Here is a 16,786-nt window from a genome sequence, read left to right as displayed (position 1 = left end):
TATAAGGTCCAAATCAGTGGGCATTTAAGCACCAGATAATGATACCTATGTATAACTTTAAAATTAAAACCATCCCATGTATACACCCAGCTTGAATCAAATGGTCTGGAATTAGGGCAAATTCAGCCGCTCTCAAATGAGAGCTCTGTCCCCATTTAGATTCCAAAGAATAAGGATGAGAAGAGGAGTTAGCAAACATACAAACCAGTAAAACAGTAGAGGGAGCCCCAAAGTTTTCTAGAATAAACCGGCCTAAATAAGATTGGTCAAGGCCTAAAAGGTGGTCAGCAGAGCAGAGATGTGCAGGTTTCTCTAAGGGGTGGAGCTCATAGCTGAGCAGTTTTCACTAATTTGATCTGTTTTGGTTTCTTTTAGTTTTTTACATCGACACGATGAAGCTTTCTCTACTGAACCTCTCAAAAACAATGGCCGGGGGAGTCCTCTTGGGTTTTACCATGTTCAGAATGTAAGTGAAGCTTAGTGATTCTGTATGAAGCGTGAGTGAGTGTCCATAATACAGTGCTATTTTAGGCTGATTTCAGTGCTGGGGAATGCTTGTAGCCTTCCTGTCAGCCTCCTCAGTGAGGCATGTGCAGGAAAGCGGTGGGGAATACAGATGAATAAACAGAGGGGGAGTGATCAAATGAGTGATATAATTCTTTGTGTAGAGCATAATGCCTATTAGTAAATTACAGAGCATTTAAGGAAGTGTGTGTAGAGGCTATATGAATCTTCTCCCTTCCTTTAGTTCTGAATTCCTTGTGCTTCCATTTCACCCATCAGAATATTGGGAAGTGCAATAAAAACCTCTCTAGAGTTTGCATTACAGGGGAATAGAAAGTGTAAATGGGAAAAGCCATGTTCAGGCTTCCAAATTGATAGTGTGTAGTCTTACATGTAGGGCAACCATCTTGTTACAAATAGTTTCCTACTTTTTCTTAACTGACGAGTGCTTAGGTCCAGGGGATTTTTCTCCTGTAACTGTTAATTGTCATACCTTACTTCATTTCAGGTGTTAAGTATGTGCAGTGATGAGCTGCCAAAATCTTAAAAACTGGTTCCCTCCTCACCCCACGAGGGGGTCATTGCCCACCCCGTGGGACCCCTGCCCCATCCACCTCCACACCCCCCCAGTCCCCTGACTGCTCCCAGAACCGGGCAGGAGGGTCTCATGGGCCACTGTAGTGGGTGCCCACCCCACCCCTAAGAGCCAGAGGCACCTGCTGGGGGGTGAGGTGGGGAGTCCAGGCGGTGCTTACCTAGGGCAGTTCCCAGGAAGATCTGGCAGGTCCCTCTGGCTCCTATGGGTGGGGGAGCGTAGCTAGGCGGGAAGCAGAGGGAGCGGCCGCTCCCCCTCCGATCACATCAAAAGTGGCGCCTTAGGCGCCGACTCCCTGGGTGTTCCGGGGCTGGAGCACCCACGGGGAAAATTGGTGGGTGCAGAGCCCCCACCGGCAGCTCCCCACTCCGCGCCTGGCCCCAGCTCACCTCACCTCTGCTCTGCCTCTTCCCCTGAATGCGCCGCCCTGCTCTGCTTCTCCATGCCGCCCCCTCCCCCCCCCGCGCGGCTTCTTGCGAATCAGCTGTTCGGCGGGAAGCCAGGGAGGGCTGAGAAGCAGGCCACGGCTTCCCACTCAAGCCGAGGGTGGTGGAGGTGAGCCGGGGTGGGGAGCAGTTCCCCTGCACGCACCCCCTCTCCCCCACCCCAGCTCACCTCCGCCTCCCTGGGCCTGAGCGGGAGCCGCTTGCTTCTCAGCCTGCCCTGGCTTCCCGTGCGAACAGCTGATTTGTGGGAAGCCGGGAGGGGGGAGAAGCAGAGCGGGCCAGTGTGTTCAGGGGAGGAGGTGGAGGCTGAGCGGAGGTGAGCTGGGGCCGGGGAGCTGCTGGTGGGTGCTCTGCACCCACCAAATTTTCCCCTGGGTGCTCCAGGGCTGGAGCACCTGTGGAGTTGGTGCCTAAGGTGCCACTTTTGGCCGGTCAAATTTAGAAGCCCTTTTAGAACCGGTTGTCCCTCCACCGGTTCTAAAAGGTCTTCAATTTTAAGCTTATCTAAAGTGGTCACTCTCCTTACTATTACCAGCAGGAGAGTGGGGTGGGGGGAGAGAACCTGGATTTGTGCTGGAAATGGCCCACCTTCCTTATCATACACATTGTAAGGAGAGTGATCACTTTAGATAAGCTATTACCAGCAGGAGAGTGGGGTGGGGGGAGAGAAAACCTTTTGAAGTGATAAACACCCATTTTTTCATGGTCTGTGTGTATAAAAATATCCTCACTGCATTTTCCACTTTTATGCATCCGATGAAGTGAGCTGTAGCTCATGAAAGCTTATGCTCAAATAAATTGGTTAGTCTCTAAGGTGCCACTAGTACTCCTCTTATTTTTGCGAATACAGACTAACACGGCTGCTCCTCTGAAACCTGTCACTGAGTATGTGGCTCCCTTTGCTGGGATTGGCTCTAGTCAAGCTATCAGCCACTGGATAAGAAATGTAGAACCCTGGACTCTAATCTTGGCAGTTGTAAGGTTTTCATTTGATCTCTGCCCTGACTCCTTTCCTTTCCTTTTTTGCTAGATTGCTGTGGAAGTGACAGAATCTTTCGTGGAGTACATCAAAACTAAGCCTATTGTGTTTGAAGTCTTTGGGCACTATCAGCAGCACCCTCTCCATCTGCAGGGACAGGATCTCAATAGGTATTGACCAGTTCAGAAGTACAAGTGTCCTTCCCCCTCATACTTCTCAGCGGAAGGAATAAATCTTGAATGGGAAGTAGACACCACATACCCCATCCCTTTGCTTCCTGAATTCCATGCCTCGCATGGAAGTCTTGCTACTTAGCATTTGTCCCAAGTGTGCCCTAAGCAGATTCTAATACTAGACAAGTGACAGCCCCGCTCACCCGCATAATGCGTGCCACGTAGGTGATCAGAATACATATTTAAAGCCAAAAAGAACCCTGTGCAAAATGAAACTTGCTTCAAACTCCTCATGACTTCCAGAAGCACAGCAGCCAAGGTTGCTGAGCACCTTAAATGTTCTGAGTCAGGGAAGGGTTTCCTAGTCCTCTTGCTCTTTGGTGTGAGGGGAAAGGATGATGCATGGATTCCTGGGTTTGGCTTGGATTGGTGGAGACAGTAGCTGCAAAGAGGAACCATATGCTGGTGTTAAAGGGAAGAACCAGCCGAGGTTTGTATCCTTGTATAAAGTCATTTTCAGGAAATGCATCTCTCTTCCTGTTTTCCCTTGAGTAGAGACTAGGGAAAGGGCAGTTGAAAATATTAAAAGGTAATCCATCTTTGCTTAAAGCTGTGCAAAATTGAGCTGGAATGGAAAAAGGGGTGTGTGTGTGTGTGTGTGTGTGTTGGAGCAGTGCAATGAGTCCTGGCTTATGTATGTTCCAGACATGTCCCATGTGAGATTGGGCACATCTGTACTTGTTACCTTCTTTGTAGAATGGAGGGTTGTATGTATCTGCCTCATAGGGTTGTGAGGCTCACTGTTTTTTTGTAGAGTGTTCAGAGATCCCTGGGTGAGAAACAGGTGAGAAACACCAGAAGTAACTGCTCCCCTTTCTCTGCAGCCCTCCTCAGCCATCCCGACGATTCTTTCCACCTCCCATGCCTCTCTCAAAGCCAGGTGAGAACAAACATGTTCTATGTAGGTGTCTGTAAACTCATCATGTAGAACTAGGGTGTGAAATATTCAGAACCGCAGTCATTTTGAAACTGAGAAATTAAATGAATAATCAGTGCAAAGGGCATTGGAACATCCTCGCTGGCTGTGTTCCTTCCCAGGTGTTCAACCTCATCTCAAAGCAAAAGCGTTTCTGAGGGCAGTCGGGGAGAGAGGTGCATCTATGAATCATTCTGCTCTGCTTTTTCTAATGTTGCTTGCACTTTCATGCACTAAGCCAACCTTGCTGAAATGATCCCTCAATTTTCTTTAATTTAACTGTGCATGTTGAACTTTTTTCTTTTTTTCCCCTCTGTCCTTTTATCTCCTTTCCCTTGTTCCCATCACCTGCTTATCTCCATCACTCCCATTTTTGTTCTCCATTCCCTTTTCAGACCATGAGAGAAAAATTGAGTTGATTAGGTATCTCATGTCTGGCTATGTAAATGTGCATGTGCTGAACACGCTGTCTGAGCACGCCAGTGTGCTTGCATCCTCGGCTGTGGCTGCATTCCAGGATGGGGCTGACCAGCTGCCACCTTTTCTTTTTCTGCCTGTTCCCAGCTGTCAAAGCGAGCGGGTTCCCAAAAGAGATGGTTAGTAGTCAAATTCGATCTACGGTAGATGTAGAAATAACTCCTAATCTTGACCCCAAAGCAGTTTGTCCACACTTTTACCCTGTGGTGGGCTGAGTATCAGAAACTACCTTGGGTTCTGTGGTCGTTGTGGAGTGATGAAGCTTCTAGAATAAGCAACATCTAGTGTCTACAGCAGAATATGGGGAGTCTGAATTTGTATGCCACTCCCAGCTCTGCCACTGATTTATTGTGACTTTGTCACCTAACTGCTTAGTCTCAGTTGTCCCATCTGTAAAATAGGAATATTTACCCCTTGCCCTTTGTAAAGTGCTTTGAGATCATTAGATGCAAGGTGCAAAGTATTACATAGTAAGTTATAAAATTGAGGGGTAGAGGGCATTTTCTTTTGAGGTTCTGTAAAAATTCTCCTTCCTGCTTACCATTATCTAGCTTCATTTCCCCCCTACCTAAAAGTCAGCTGTTTGGGTTGGAGTAGACCCAATCTTTATCTTGCTGACCCAGCCCATGAATATTTTTAGAACAGGCCTGCGCATAAATTTTCAAACCTGACTTAGTGTGTTGGGTTTTCTTTTCTGGTGCAGCTGAACTCTTCTGCTTGGTTCAAACTTCAGTGGTCTGTGTCCCTGACCTTCCTCCTGACTAGCATCAACAGCTCTGAGTCCAGCTGTCATAAGCTCATGGATGCTATGAGCACAGCTGCAGCTGTTGTTTTGGTGGTATGGTGGGGGTGTAAGAGGGTGATGTCAGCTACTTAAGGCATGAATGAGGGAGAGCAAGTGATGTCACTGGAGCGCACTACCTAGCATGACAGTCTTGGCCTGCTGTGTACTTCTTTCATTCTTGTAGTAAAGTCTTTCTGCACCTTTGTGTTAACTATTCGGTTATCTGAACAAGGAGTAGACAGAACACAAATCTCATATTCTGAAAGAGATTACCTATCTTGCGTGCATACACAGGCATCTCAACTGACTAAGTGCCACCTGTAAAGCTGGATTTTTGTCTCTTATCAGTGGGTTGTAATTGAGATATTATGAAAATGAAGAGAGGCTGAGGCAGGAATGGGAGAACCTAAAGAACACTAAATTAAGGCTTATCTTCAATAAATGGTGGGATGGAGCCTTGAGAGGCTACAGAAAACATTGACTGTATTTATTAAAACAACTAAATAAACATTAAAACCAAGGGAATGGGGAGAAAGTTGCAAAGTTGAACACTCTCCTGTATTTAGGGTGCGGAGGAACAGAACCTGCATAAGTACCTTGTCCGCTCCCAAGAATAGAGTAGGGAGGCAAAGTGGAGGTAGGGGAAATGGTAAAAAGAAATTGTGTAAACGTAGGGCTTGTCTACATAGCCCTGCAGTTCAGACTACAGCCAGGTGAATTACAGGGTTGCACCAGTGTACTGCACTGTCGCTCACCCATGGGGATGCTATGGGTGCAGAATAAAAGGTATCTAGGTGGCGTTAACCAAGGCCTAGTCTACACTAAAAAGTTCAACCGGCCCAGCAGTGTCGCTCACAGATGTGAAAAATCCACACTCTGGAATGATGTAGGTAAGACAAACTAACTCCTGGTATAGACAGCACTAGATTGACGAAAGAATTCGGTTGACCTAGCTACTTCCTCTCAGGGAGAAGGATTACCTGTGCTGATGGGAGAACTCCTTCCATCAGCATAGGTAGCGTTTACATTGAAGCGCTGCGGCTGTAGTGTTTCCAGTGTAAACAAGCCCATAGTCCCGTGCGCTGCGGCTGTAGTGTTTCCAGTGTAAACAAGCCCATAGTCCTGTTTTAAATAGGACTAAATTAATGCAAATGAGGTACCTTTTAATTCCACAGTATCTAGATGGGATAGTTAGAGCACAGCACACTAGTGTGCACTGCAGTTCGCACCCCCGTAGTTTGAACTGCAGGGCTGTGTAGACATGGCCTCAAAGAGGGGAAGACTGGAGTATTGCTAGAACCTGTCCATTTCCTGTGATTACCAGTTACTAGAAGCACTATTTGTCCATTCAGTATTTGAGGAGTTAAGGTATCCCTGTAAAGCTAGTGAGTCTTGAAGCACTAATTTACTAGTAATACTGAAATATAGGAAGCCAAGGCTTTCAGGACTTTTGCTCAGGAATAACTCCTGTTAAATTCCCTTATGTGCATATGCCCATACTGTATGTTAGCAATCCCAGCTGCGTGTACTACTGTGTGCAGTAAAGTGAAGTCACTAACAGCAAGAATCATCTAAAATACCGACAGGTCCAGTAGAAAGTGCATCAACCTTAAATTTCTGCAGGAATCCTTGGGATCTTGACTTGCTCCTTTCATTCAGAGATTCAGAACTGTGATGCAGGAGTACATATGAACAGATCTAGACTCCCCTGAATTCCACACGTGCATGTTGGAACTCTTTAAAAACTGGTCTCAGTATAGGTCAGAAAGGACCTACGTGTTGGGATGTCGTTTTGAGAACACTCTGAAGCATCTGGCTTCCCTGCCACATTTAATGATTCTAAACTATGCTTTAGGTTAACCTGTTCCAAAAATGGATCTTTGAGGTGGCTTAGGATTCTCCCATGTATGAATCTGCAGAGGTTGCCTGTTTTCACAACTCTCTCCTAGTTAGAGTTCATTTCTTTCTTTGTAACCTGTCAAGTGCCAACATTTTGCCAAGCAGTAGTTTGGGGGAAAGTGCTATGAATGCCCACCTTTCCTTCATGGTGTGAATGGCCTAATGGGATCAGGTTTGTTAGAGCCTCTACAGATTATATAAAACATGTCCCTTACTGCACTAGGTAATGACCACCTATCTTGCAGGGTCTGGTGCAGTATTTGAGCAGTATAGGGGTGGTGGAAGGATTACACTTCCTTGTATTTACATGTAGGGAATTTAGTAATCCTTTCTCAGTTTTTGCTGGAGTAGTGAAATCTCTCAAACAAATAGTGCTTCATAATTGCCAGTCAGTCTCCTAACTGCTTGTAAAGTCACTTGGATTGGGGGAGCACTGTGGGTTTAAAACTAGACACCTTGGTTCCATAGACAAGCCTGTGACTGAAGTTTTCTTCCTGCCTTTTTGACTGCAGGTGTCTTTGCCATATGACCTGCACATACATAGGTAGAAATATTACACTGCTTTGATGTGATAAGAAGCACTGAAATTACATTGTGGAACCAAAGTACTGTAATAGCATTACCTGTGTGCAGTTTTTGTGAACAATTTTTGTATTCTTTTAAGTGCCAGCCACAAAGCTAAACACTATGAGCAAAACTAACCTGGGCCAGAGCATGAGCAAATACGACCTCCTTGTCTGGTTTGAGATCAGCGAGCTGGAGCCAACAGGAGAGTGAGTTCAACTTTTATCTTTCTTTTGAATAAAGAAGGAAAATGGCTTGTGGGAGGGAATCCCTTCATCTTTAGGTCTTTGATTTAGATCAGCCCAGGTTTATAACGTTTGGCTATTCTCATCTGTAAGATGCCTGGTTTTGTATGGAATAAAGTGGTCCCAATCCAGTTCCCAGTGAATAGGTATCAGCGACACAACTGGCATTAGTTGGCCCCATTGTTCGCAGTCTAATCAGAGTGGCCGAAGACTGAAGAAGTATGGAGAGTGACCTTCCTTCTCACTCCTAGATGCGATCCCTTCAGGTCAGCGGCTGGGTACGCTGGCAGAGCAGTGCCCAGGGGAAGCTTGCGCAGCTACAGATTATGTGACCTGGTCTCTTGTTAACTAAAGAGTTCAGTCTCCAGAGGTCAGTCCAACAAGAACATAAGAACGGCCATACCAGGTCAGACCAAAGGTCCATTTAGCCTAGTATCCTGTCTTCTGACAGTGGCCAATGCCAGGTGCCCCAGAGGGAATGAACAGAACAGGTCATGATCAAGTGATCCATCCCCTGTCGCCCATTCCTAGCTTCTGGCAAACAGAGGTTAGGGATACCATCCCTGCCCATCCTGGTTAATAGCCATTGATGGACCTATCTTCCATGAACTTATCTAGTTCTTTTTTGAACCTGTTCTAACAAGAACTATATTGAGTTTAACCCTGCAACATAGAGGGAGTTCCCCAACAGACCTTTGGGAACTACATTATAGGGTCATTTTGCAGTTTTACAAAGCAATGTTAATATGTGATGTGATACTTAATGATGATTTAAAGTCCAGTAGAGAGGCTGATTTTGGAGTCACTGGAAGCAGCCTTATTTTTATTAGGATATTCTACAGAAGAGTGTGTTGGTGGTAGAGCAAAGCAGCAGCATTATCTAGTGTCCTGCTCTGTTAAACGCACCTTCTCTAACCCAGGATGTTCATTCTTGTTTCACACAGATACATCCCTGCTATTGTTGACCACACTGGAGGTCTACCCTGCCAGGGGACGTTCTTGCTTCACCAGGTACTAACAGAGGCTAGAAGGGGGCAGCTAAAATACTTATCTCCTTTTGTGTGGAGTGGGGAGATGTCTCATGTACTGAATTTCACATTCATTTTATCTTTTAGTTCTATGTTACCACATACCTGTCTGTCTCTCTTACTATAGCTCTTGGGTCTTGTTGGTAGGAAGTTTGGCGTCTAAATTCTGCTCTTTCAAGTGTTTAGTCATATATATATTCCACTCTTAGTACTCATTCAAGATTGGAATCTTTTGACCAGCAGTGCCCTGTGGGGCTGCACATGCACCTTTAATGTCCTCATGCTCCTGTATCTAGGCATAGAGTGGTGCAGGCTCAGACACCACTTCGTTCCTTTTCACTGCCTCTGGCTGCGAGATGGAGCTCAGCAGTGTTTGCATCTTGATGCACTCTTCCAGAGAAACTTGAAGATATTTGTGTATATTAGTGTGTTAGCGATGGCTTATTTAGCATGGTTTCCCGTTAGCATGCTTGGGATGTTTACCTACCTTATTTGATTTTCTTTTGTTGTGAAGTTCTTCCTGGTATTGGGGCTTACGTATTGTCCCTCCTTTGAGGCAGTAACACCCATTAATGCTGGGCACACCAGATGCCATTTTTGTCTCCCCAACAAATGCTGTACAAATAAATCCTTTTCTAAAAGAAGTTGGAAGGTGAGAGGCATGCCTTAACCTTTCTTTGTTAGGCTGCTCCATGCAACCTGCTTCTGATTTGGACAGGGAGCCCCCTTAGACTAGTTCCATTTCAGTTCAGAAGTACCCCTGTAAATTCTATATCCACTGTCTCCCAGGCCCCATCTTCAGAAACTGTCCCGGTGTGGACTCATATCGGACAAAAAACAGATCTTTGGAGAAAAGGGAATATCTCCTTTGGGGCAGGTCCCCATTGGGAATACCCAGTAAAAAGAGGTCCACTCCCACTTTAAGGAGACTCCATGGCCCAAGATGGGTACCACTGGAGCTCTGAGGTTGCACAGTACTGGAACTCCAGCACCATCTCAAGAATATGCATACAAAGTGGTCATGTGCACACATCTGATTATTTCCTAGGGTTTGTGAGACTGACTCCTATATACCCTCAAGGTACATGTACCTTCCCTGGAAGTTTAGAGAGACTGTTCTAGGAGTATTTTGGGTGAAATAAACTTCCCCTTGTGGTATGTGAAGAGAACAAGATGAGTTCTGCTCTGTAATATGAAAAGATTCTTCCTGTATTAGGTTATATTCAGGGCCCAGAAGGGCATGCAAGTTTGTTTCCCATTATGAGCCTGCTGACAGGTGAGATTTACATGTTTATCTCTCAGCCATGGTTTCCCTATGGAAATGACTTAATGGAGTGATTTATTTAATTAAAAAAAAAAAAAAAGAGAAAAAGTCTAAGCTGTGCCTTTTTAACTCCACCAGGGAATCCAGCGTAGGATCACAGTCACCATTATCCATGAGAGAGGCAGTGAATTGCACTGGAAAGATGTGCGAGAGCTGGTTGTTGGTGAGTATCCCCCTGTTGTTCCTTCCATCATCATCATGAATTACTGACTAGAGGTTGGGTAGTGTCACCTATTGAGGGGGATCCTGAGGGAAAAGCTCTTGGTTTGAGACTGACTGTTAGAGCTATAGGTCTTAACCTCCGGTATAAAATGCCATTTGGCAATGAGAATTCCTTCTGAGAGCCTTTCCGGTTAGGTTTAATTGGTACTGAAATTCATTTATCTTCAGGACGCATCAGAAACAAAGCCGAGGTAGATGAAGCTGCTGTGGATGCCATTCTGTCTTTGAATATAATCTCTGCAAAGTACCTGAAGTCTTCTCACAGCTCCAACAGGTAGGCAGATGTAAAGTCCTTTTGGGGCTATTTACATTACTTCTCTCCATTGATAAGCACCATGAAAGGAGGAAGAAAGAATGGTGGGAAAGGAGGATCAGCATTTCACCTGGGAGTTGAAAAATTGAAATTTAAAATACAAGGACAATCCCGTGGGTGAATCAGGCAGCCATGCACATCCCTACATTACAGTGGGAACAAGCATACAGCGATCTAACAAAGCCTGTTGTGTTAAAACATTACTCCTGCTCTGATAAACTCTTAGTCTGTGCTTTTCAGTGCCACTGGTGAGTCACGGGGGTGAGAGGCGGGGGGTGAAGTGTATTTATGCAGATGTCACAAATTGGCTCCTCTAATGTACTTGTGTATTGTGATATCAGAGCAGCCTTTAAGCAATGTTTCATTGGAGCTCTGGCGACCTGCAATCTTCATTCTTACATCCAGTGAGGCTCTAACTCTCAACAGTTGCTCTGAGCATCACTTATCAGGGACAGAGGTATCCTCCCCAAGTGAATATTCTTCACTGTGGGACGGGGCAGTCTTTCCAGGGAGGATTTGTGGCTCAGGGTGTCCTTGTGGGGTGCATTGTTAATGAGATTTCATGAACTGTATAGTCCTGTGCTTCAGGGTCTGCAATGAAGGGCTGCAAAGCAGAATTCTGTATTGTGGGCAGAGCCCCTCCCTTCCAGAACATCAGCCAAGTCACTGACTCCCTCTCTATTTCTGTCAATTTCTGGGAAATCGGGAGGAAAACACACACCTTTCTGAAAAATCAGATTCTGCATCCGATTTTAAGGCAGGGGGTGGGGGAGGACATGATTTGCAGCCTGCCTGCCATCAGTTTTCAATAGTCTAGGTGGAGAAAGTAATTCCAGATTACTCTGGACTTTGTGTTGTCACTAACTGGGTTTGGTGCTGTCCCCTAGTGTCAGTGAGTACTGAATTTTGTAACTCTGGTATTTTGGCTATTACCATCTAATGTCTCATCTCGTGCAAGGTGAAAATAAAACTCCAAAATATTGAGTAACTTTTTCTAGGGGGAGTAAATCCTTTCTATAAAGGAGGAGGGAAGTGGGGAGAAGAAACAGGGCTTACATGGAGATTTTACCTCTTGTCTTGTAAGAAATCTGAAGGGCACTCTGTAATAGAAAAATTGCTCTGTGTGGGCTGACATTCACGGCTGACATCTGCTGCCAGTGTTCACCACTGAATTCTTTCTCTCTGATAGTCATAGAATAAGTCTCTAAATTCTCCTGGTAGTCAGCCTAGGTATTTTATGCTGACTATTTCTTAAAAACAGGCAGCAGTGAGCATGACTATTAATGTGGGCCTTGGAAAGCTTTAGAACGTGCACAGCTGTCAGTCAAAAGGGAATAAAGCTTCAGGAGAGATGGAAAGGCACCTTAAAATCATTTCATAGCTCTGATGGAGGGATTCGTATAACCCCACTGATAGTTGTTGTTTATACATTTTAATGTGATTTAATTTTTACCATCTTGGCATTGACCTTTCAGCATAACTGGACTGGGAGGGAACAGTTGCTTCATTCCCATCTGATCTACTTGACTTGCGGTAGATTTTCACATCTCCTCCCTTGCTCCTTACTTCCAAATAAATTGCAGTATGGCCCCAAAAATCTCTATCTAGGTTCTTGGAAGTGGGATGGGGGTGAGTGAGGGCTCCAGTAGCACTTGTGTATAGTTGATACCCTGTCTGTCTCCAAATGCCAGAGTTTGGTTTCTCGGTGTGTGGAGGGGTGGGGAGCAAGGAGGGGCCAATGCCACAGTCAGGGATGTGTGTTCTGTTTGCTCACCGTCTGCAGACTTGTTTTCTGGTTGCTGTTTTTTGTCTGCTTGTTCTTCTCCTTTCAGCTGTTGCTTCTCTGTTCTGCCTTTTGCTGCACTAACAAAAGCTCTTTCTATGTTTTTACAGGCTCTTTCTTGATAAGGATATGCCTAGGTATTTTCTGTTTGTTTCCTTTTGCACATAAAGGTTCTTGTGGAATAGAATGCTTTATGTCTCACTTGTGTTGCTGCCTTTTTAGTTTTTAGTGGATTTTGTCAGCAAACCTCTTGGCTCTTCTGGGAGTGGCACATTTCCTCCTCCCTTGTGTGCTGGGAATTAGTGCATGTACAGTTCAGTAGGTGAACACATGAAGACAAATTTCCTTCATTGTTCAACAGACAGAGCTTACAATGGTCCTTGCTTCATTCTTTCAAAGGTATAAACAGAACATAACTCCTCCCCCCTTCTCCTCCTTTGTCCGTCAGCAGACAACCATGGCCAGCATTTAGTATCTCTGACTACTTGTAACATATTTGCTACATTGGAAGTCCCAGGACCGGGGCTGAATGGCCAGGTTACTGGTTCAAATCTAGCCCAAGATGATAGTGAACAAAGCCTGTTGCCATCAGGTGATGGTTTGATGGCATTCAATTCTTAATTTGTTGTTGCATCCTGAAATTATCATTGCAGTGGCTATTAATTGGCCTGCCTAGGGGCTGAGAAGCCAAGAATTGAAAGGAGACACTGACTAGTCTCCCCTCTGACAAGTGCTTCTCCAGTTCATGGCTAAGGCTTGCTGGCTGAGCAGTGTGGGGGAACTTGCACTGCTGCTGCCTGTACTCTAACACTAAAGTTCACTTTAAAATGGAATCTAAATCAGCCTTAGATTCCCATTTCAGCTTCTACCTTCTTCCTTGCTTTGCCTTGTTCTGCCCTCCTCTTGCTCCCAGGTATCACTTGTCACCTGCTCTCTGTATTGAAAGCACAAGAGGTTTGCTCACTTTGAGTTTTTGTTTGTTTGCCTCCTTATTTGTTTTAGCAAGATCTGGTTTGGATGAGGTAGGCGTATATGTATTCATCCCACGACCAGAACAAATGTAGTAGCGTGACTGTTGAAGTCTCACTTTCACTTGGCGATTGGGATTGCACTGACTTGTTCACCCACATTTCCTCACTTTGCTGATGTAGCTTTGCCCTACTGAGCAATGATTACTCCTGTCTCTATTCTTTGGGTCTTAATAAAGCTGTGGAGTCAGTTCTATTGACCAGCACAGACCACAAAGCTTGTGGGGGAGTTTTAGTGCACTTGCCGTCCATCTCTGGAGACCTGATTTACATTTGAGTTCTCAGCCTGAGGAGTTTAGTGAGCTTGATCCAGTCCCTGTTTTTACTCCCATGACAAACAATGTGTGCACCTGATGGTCCATATTCAGAAGTGGTTCTTGACTCACATGGAAGAGGGGGTATTGCAGTTGCTGATTGAGTGGCACTTTGTGAGTGAAGCCCATGCAACACTTGCCTGCACTCTGCCCTCTTCCATCAATGCTACATCTGCTTCATGAAAATGAAAATTCACCTTTGCTAGTCCGAGGTACCCAGGGTCTCCATTATGGAGTTATAATTCTCCTCTGGGGCAAGGCACTGACTGACCATAGCACTGATTAGTGCACGTTGTCTGACTGCATTAATGTGGATTGCACGTTTTGGCACCAACTTCTTAGACATTATATGGACCGCCGAGTAACTGACCATTTGAGGGCCCAGCAGGAAGAAGCTCTACACCAAGCTGAGTGCAGTAATTACCATGCTGCACTTTCGGCTGAGAAGTGAGGGATAAGAGCATCAGAGTATGGGTAAGGGGGACCCAGTCTGAATTTTCTCTGTCAAGCAATCCAGAGCAGCACGTACTTTGGCTCAGAAGAGTTACCCTTCAGCTACAGAAGCAGAAGTGCAAAAGTCTCCATCAAAATGGGGGTGGGACAAAAGATTAAAATACAAGGGTTCAATTAACACCACTCTGTAAAGGATTAGAAGACAAGCTGCTTTCTGTCCCTGATCTCTTGTCCTGGCTGAGAAGTGAGGTCCCCTTACACTGTAGTGCCCCTCAGATCTCCGCTTCTCTAGGCTTCAGCCCCTGCTCCTTTGGCACAGGGCTCTTCCGGGGCACTGTTTTTCTTCCTTTAGTTAAGGCAAGCCAGGCAGCATTTTTTTTTTTAAAGATAGAATGTAATGGTATTGAGCACCACTGGATTGGATTGGCTGATTGTATCGCCCTCATGGGCTACTGAATCCCCTTTGAGCTCTGTGGACCTATGTAATCCATCTAGGGAGAGGGGGGATTTATAGGATGCTAGTTTTAAGTCTGGCACTCCTGTCTCTGCCCTGTCTGCTCTCAAGTTATTTCTCATCCTGCCTTTTTTTGTCTGTTTCTTTATTTTGTTTTCTCTCTAATTTTGCCTCTAGTTTCTTTTCCCATCTTTCTGGAGTAGCTCTGGGCACCAGCACAGGAGTTCTTTACAGGTGGAGCTGGCTTATAGAATGCAACTTTACTAGGCTCATAACACATGAGTATACCTCTTCCTTGCAGCCCGTACTCACAATTTGTTAATGGAGGGGGCTGTCATACCTAGACCACTTCTCAGCTACTGATGTTTGGGGAGGGGGCACTCGGGAGTGTGTGTGGGGGATGATCAAAGTGAGATTACAAGAGACCTTTGTGCAGCAGGCCACAGCTGCCCTTCTCCCTGCACACCCAGTTGAAAAATCTTTCTTATTTCAGCTTGTAATTAGTCTGCAAAGCTTCACCTGAGGGATAGGTTGGAGTGGGTATGAGAATAGTTTGGGAATAAACAGCTTGTGTTTCCTTATAGGCTTACAGGAGAAGATATCCTTGTTGCCTTAATTAAAGACTTAGACCAGTTTTGGAGTTATTCTGATCGCCTGAAGAAGCTATTGTGTTTTATTGCTTAGTGCTACCGGCTTCTCTCCTGTTTTGTGAGCCTGATCAGCACTATGGTGTATTCCTGTATGCCACCCCAAAACATACCTCAGACTAAGGACAATGGTTACAGAAAGAATCCTTCCATGTGTCTTGGAATCCTATCCTAGGCACTTGGAAAGAGCTGAATCCATTTTTAAACTGTCCTCTCATCCCAACTTCCCCTATGGTTTTATGGTGCTTTTTTTTCCCTTGTCTTTTCTTCTACAGTCTCTCAATTCAACCCCTTCCTCTGAGCTTTAAGAGGAGTCTTCATCTCATAACAGGCCAGGGCACATTCAACTCCAAGTTAATTTAAATGTAGATGGATAGTCTTGGATGCTTCAGGAAGCTGGTGGGTAAGGACATCCTGGAGCTCTTCAAATGTTGGTAAAGATGGGGCTTTACTACAGGTGTTCGCTGTCTAACCAATCCTGCTTAATAAAAAACGCATCGTTAGATGGAGTCCAGGAGGAGGCACTTCGCTCTCATTTGCAGTGGAGACAGAGGTGCTTTTACTATTAAGCTTTTGTTTTACTTTCTTCAGGACTTTCTATCGTTTTGAGGCTGTTTGGGATAGCTCCTTGCATAACTCCCTTCTCCTCAATCGAGTGACACCCTATGGAGAGAAGATCTATATGACTTTGTCTGCATATCTGGAGGTGAGTATACTGTGCCCCACAGCTCATGTATGGAATTGGATGGAAGGAAGCAGCCAGTATAGTAGGTAATATGTGTCCTAGATAAAATTGTGCTTAATACAATGTGATCATTCCAGAGGATGCAGCTAGAAATCTAGCTAGCAATGTGTTTTGTTTTGTTTTTTTGGGAAAAAAACAAAAAACAAAAAACCCCAAACCTGATGAGTAATGCACTACTTAATTTGAGATATCGTGGAAATTGTGAATCCCACAATATTAAGCTTCCACTGCAATTTTGTCAGCCACCTGGCTGACAGTGGGAGTGGGTTTTCCAAGTTGTTGCAAATAATCAAGGTCCATTGCTACTTTTCTCTGATTTTCCCTATCGTGTCCGCAACTCAGCCACAATTATTTGACAGTCATCCCACAATTCAAGTAGGGCCTTAATAAAGAAGAATAAACAATGTCATGACCAAGACAGTGAAACTGAATGTTTTGGTATGTATGGATGTAGGCCCGCAGACATCATTTGCTTGGTGTTTGAGAGCCATTTGTTTCTTTGTTCTAGCTTGACCACTGCATCCAACCAGCTGTGATTACCAAGGATGTCTGTATGGTCTTCTACTCACGAGATGCCAAGATCTCACCACCGCGCTCGCTGCGCAATCTCTTTGGCAGTGGCTACTCCAAATCCCCAGACTCGTAAGTTTAATCGGCAATTTCAGTTGCTTTTGATTAACAGCAGAGTGTAGTTCTTCTATTATATGATCCTATAGGTGCTCCACCATAGGATGTGCATGCGCTTGTGTGCTCTCAACTGGAGATCGTAAAGTGGTGTCCATAGGGTGGCCAACTTTCTAATTTGTGAAAACAGGACACTGAGTGCTGGAACC

General features: G+C 45.1%; 1 protein-coding gene across 10 annotated transcripts in view; it reads left to right on the top strand.

The window, feature by feature from the left end:
* The window catches only part of KIF1B (kinesin family member 1B), a 150,049-nt gene that overhangs the window by 113,217 nt on the left and 20,046 nt on the right, over positions 1-16,786 (top strand). For all 10 annotated transcript variants that reach the window (XM_073316470.2, XM_073316471.2, XM_073316472.2 and 7 more), the window contains 9 exons: positions 376-466; positions 2,576-2,694; positions 3,582-3,637; positions 7,498-7,606; positions 8,587-8,653; positions 10,073-10,157; positions 10,385-10,490; positions 15,800-15,914; positions 16,462-16,595. In XM_073316470.2, coding sequence (XP_073172571.1) covers positions 376-466; positions 2,576-2,694; positions 3,582-3,637; positions 7,498-7,606; positions 8,587-8,653; positions 10,073-10,157; positions 10,385-10,490; positions 15,800-15,914; positions 16,462-16,595 — 882 coding nt within the window. The remainder of the gene's footprint in view (positions 1-375; positions 467-2,575; positions 2,695-3,581; positions 3,638-7,497; positions 7,607-8,586; positions 8,654-10,072; positions 10,158-10,384; positions 10,491-15,799; positions 15,915-16,461; positions 16,596-16,786) is intronic.

This window comes from Lepidochelys kempii, chromosome 18, assembly GCF_965140285.1.
Source record: "Lepidochelys kempii isolate rLepKem1 chromosome 18, rLepKem1.hap1, whole genome shotgun sequence".
Taxonomy (NCBI): Eukaryota; Metazoa; Chordata; order Testudines; family Cheloniidae; genus Lepidochelys; species Lepidochelys kempii.
Note: the sequence above shows the minus strand (reverse complement) of the source record. Positions and strands in the feature narration are given on the sequence as shown.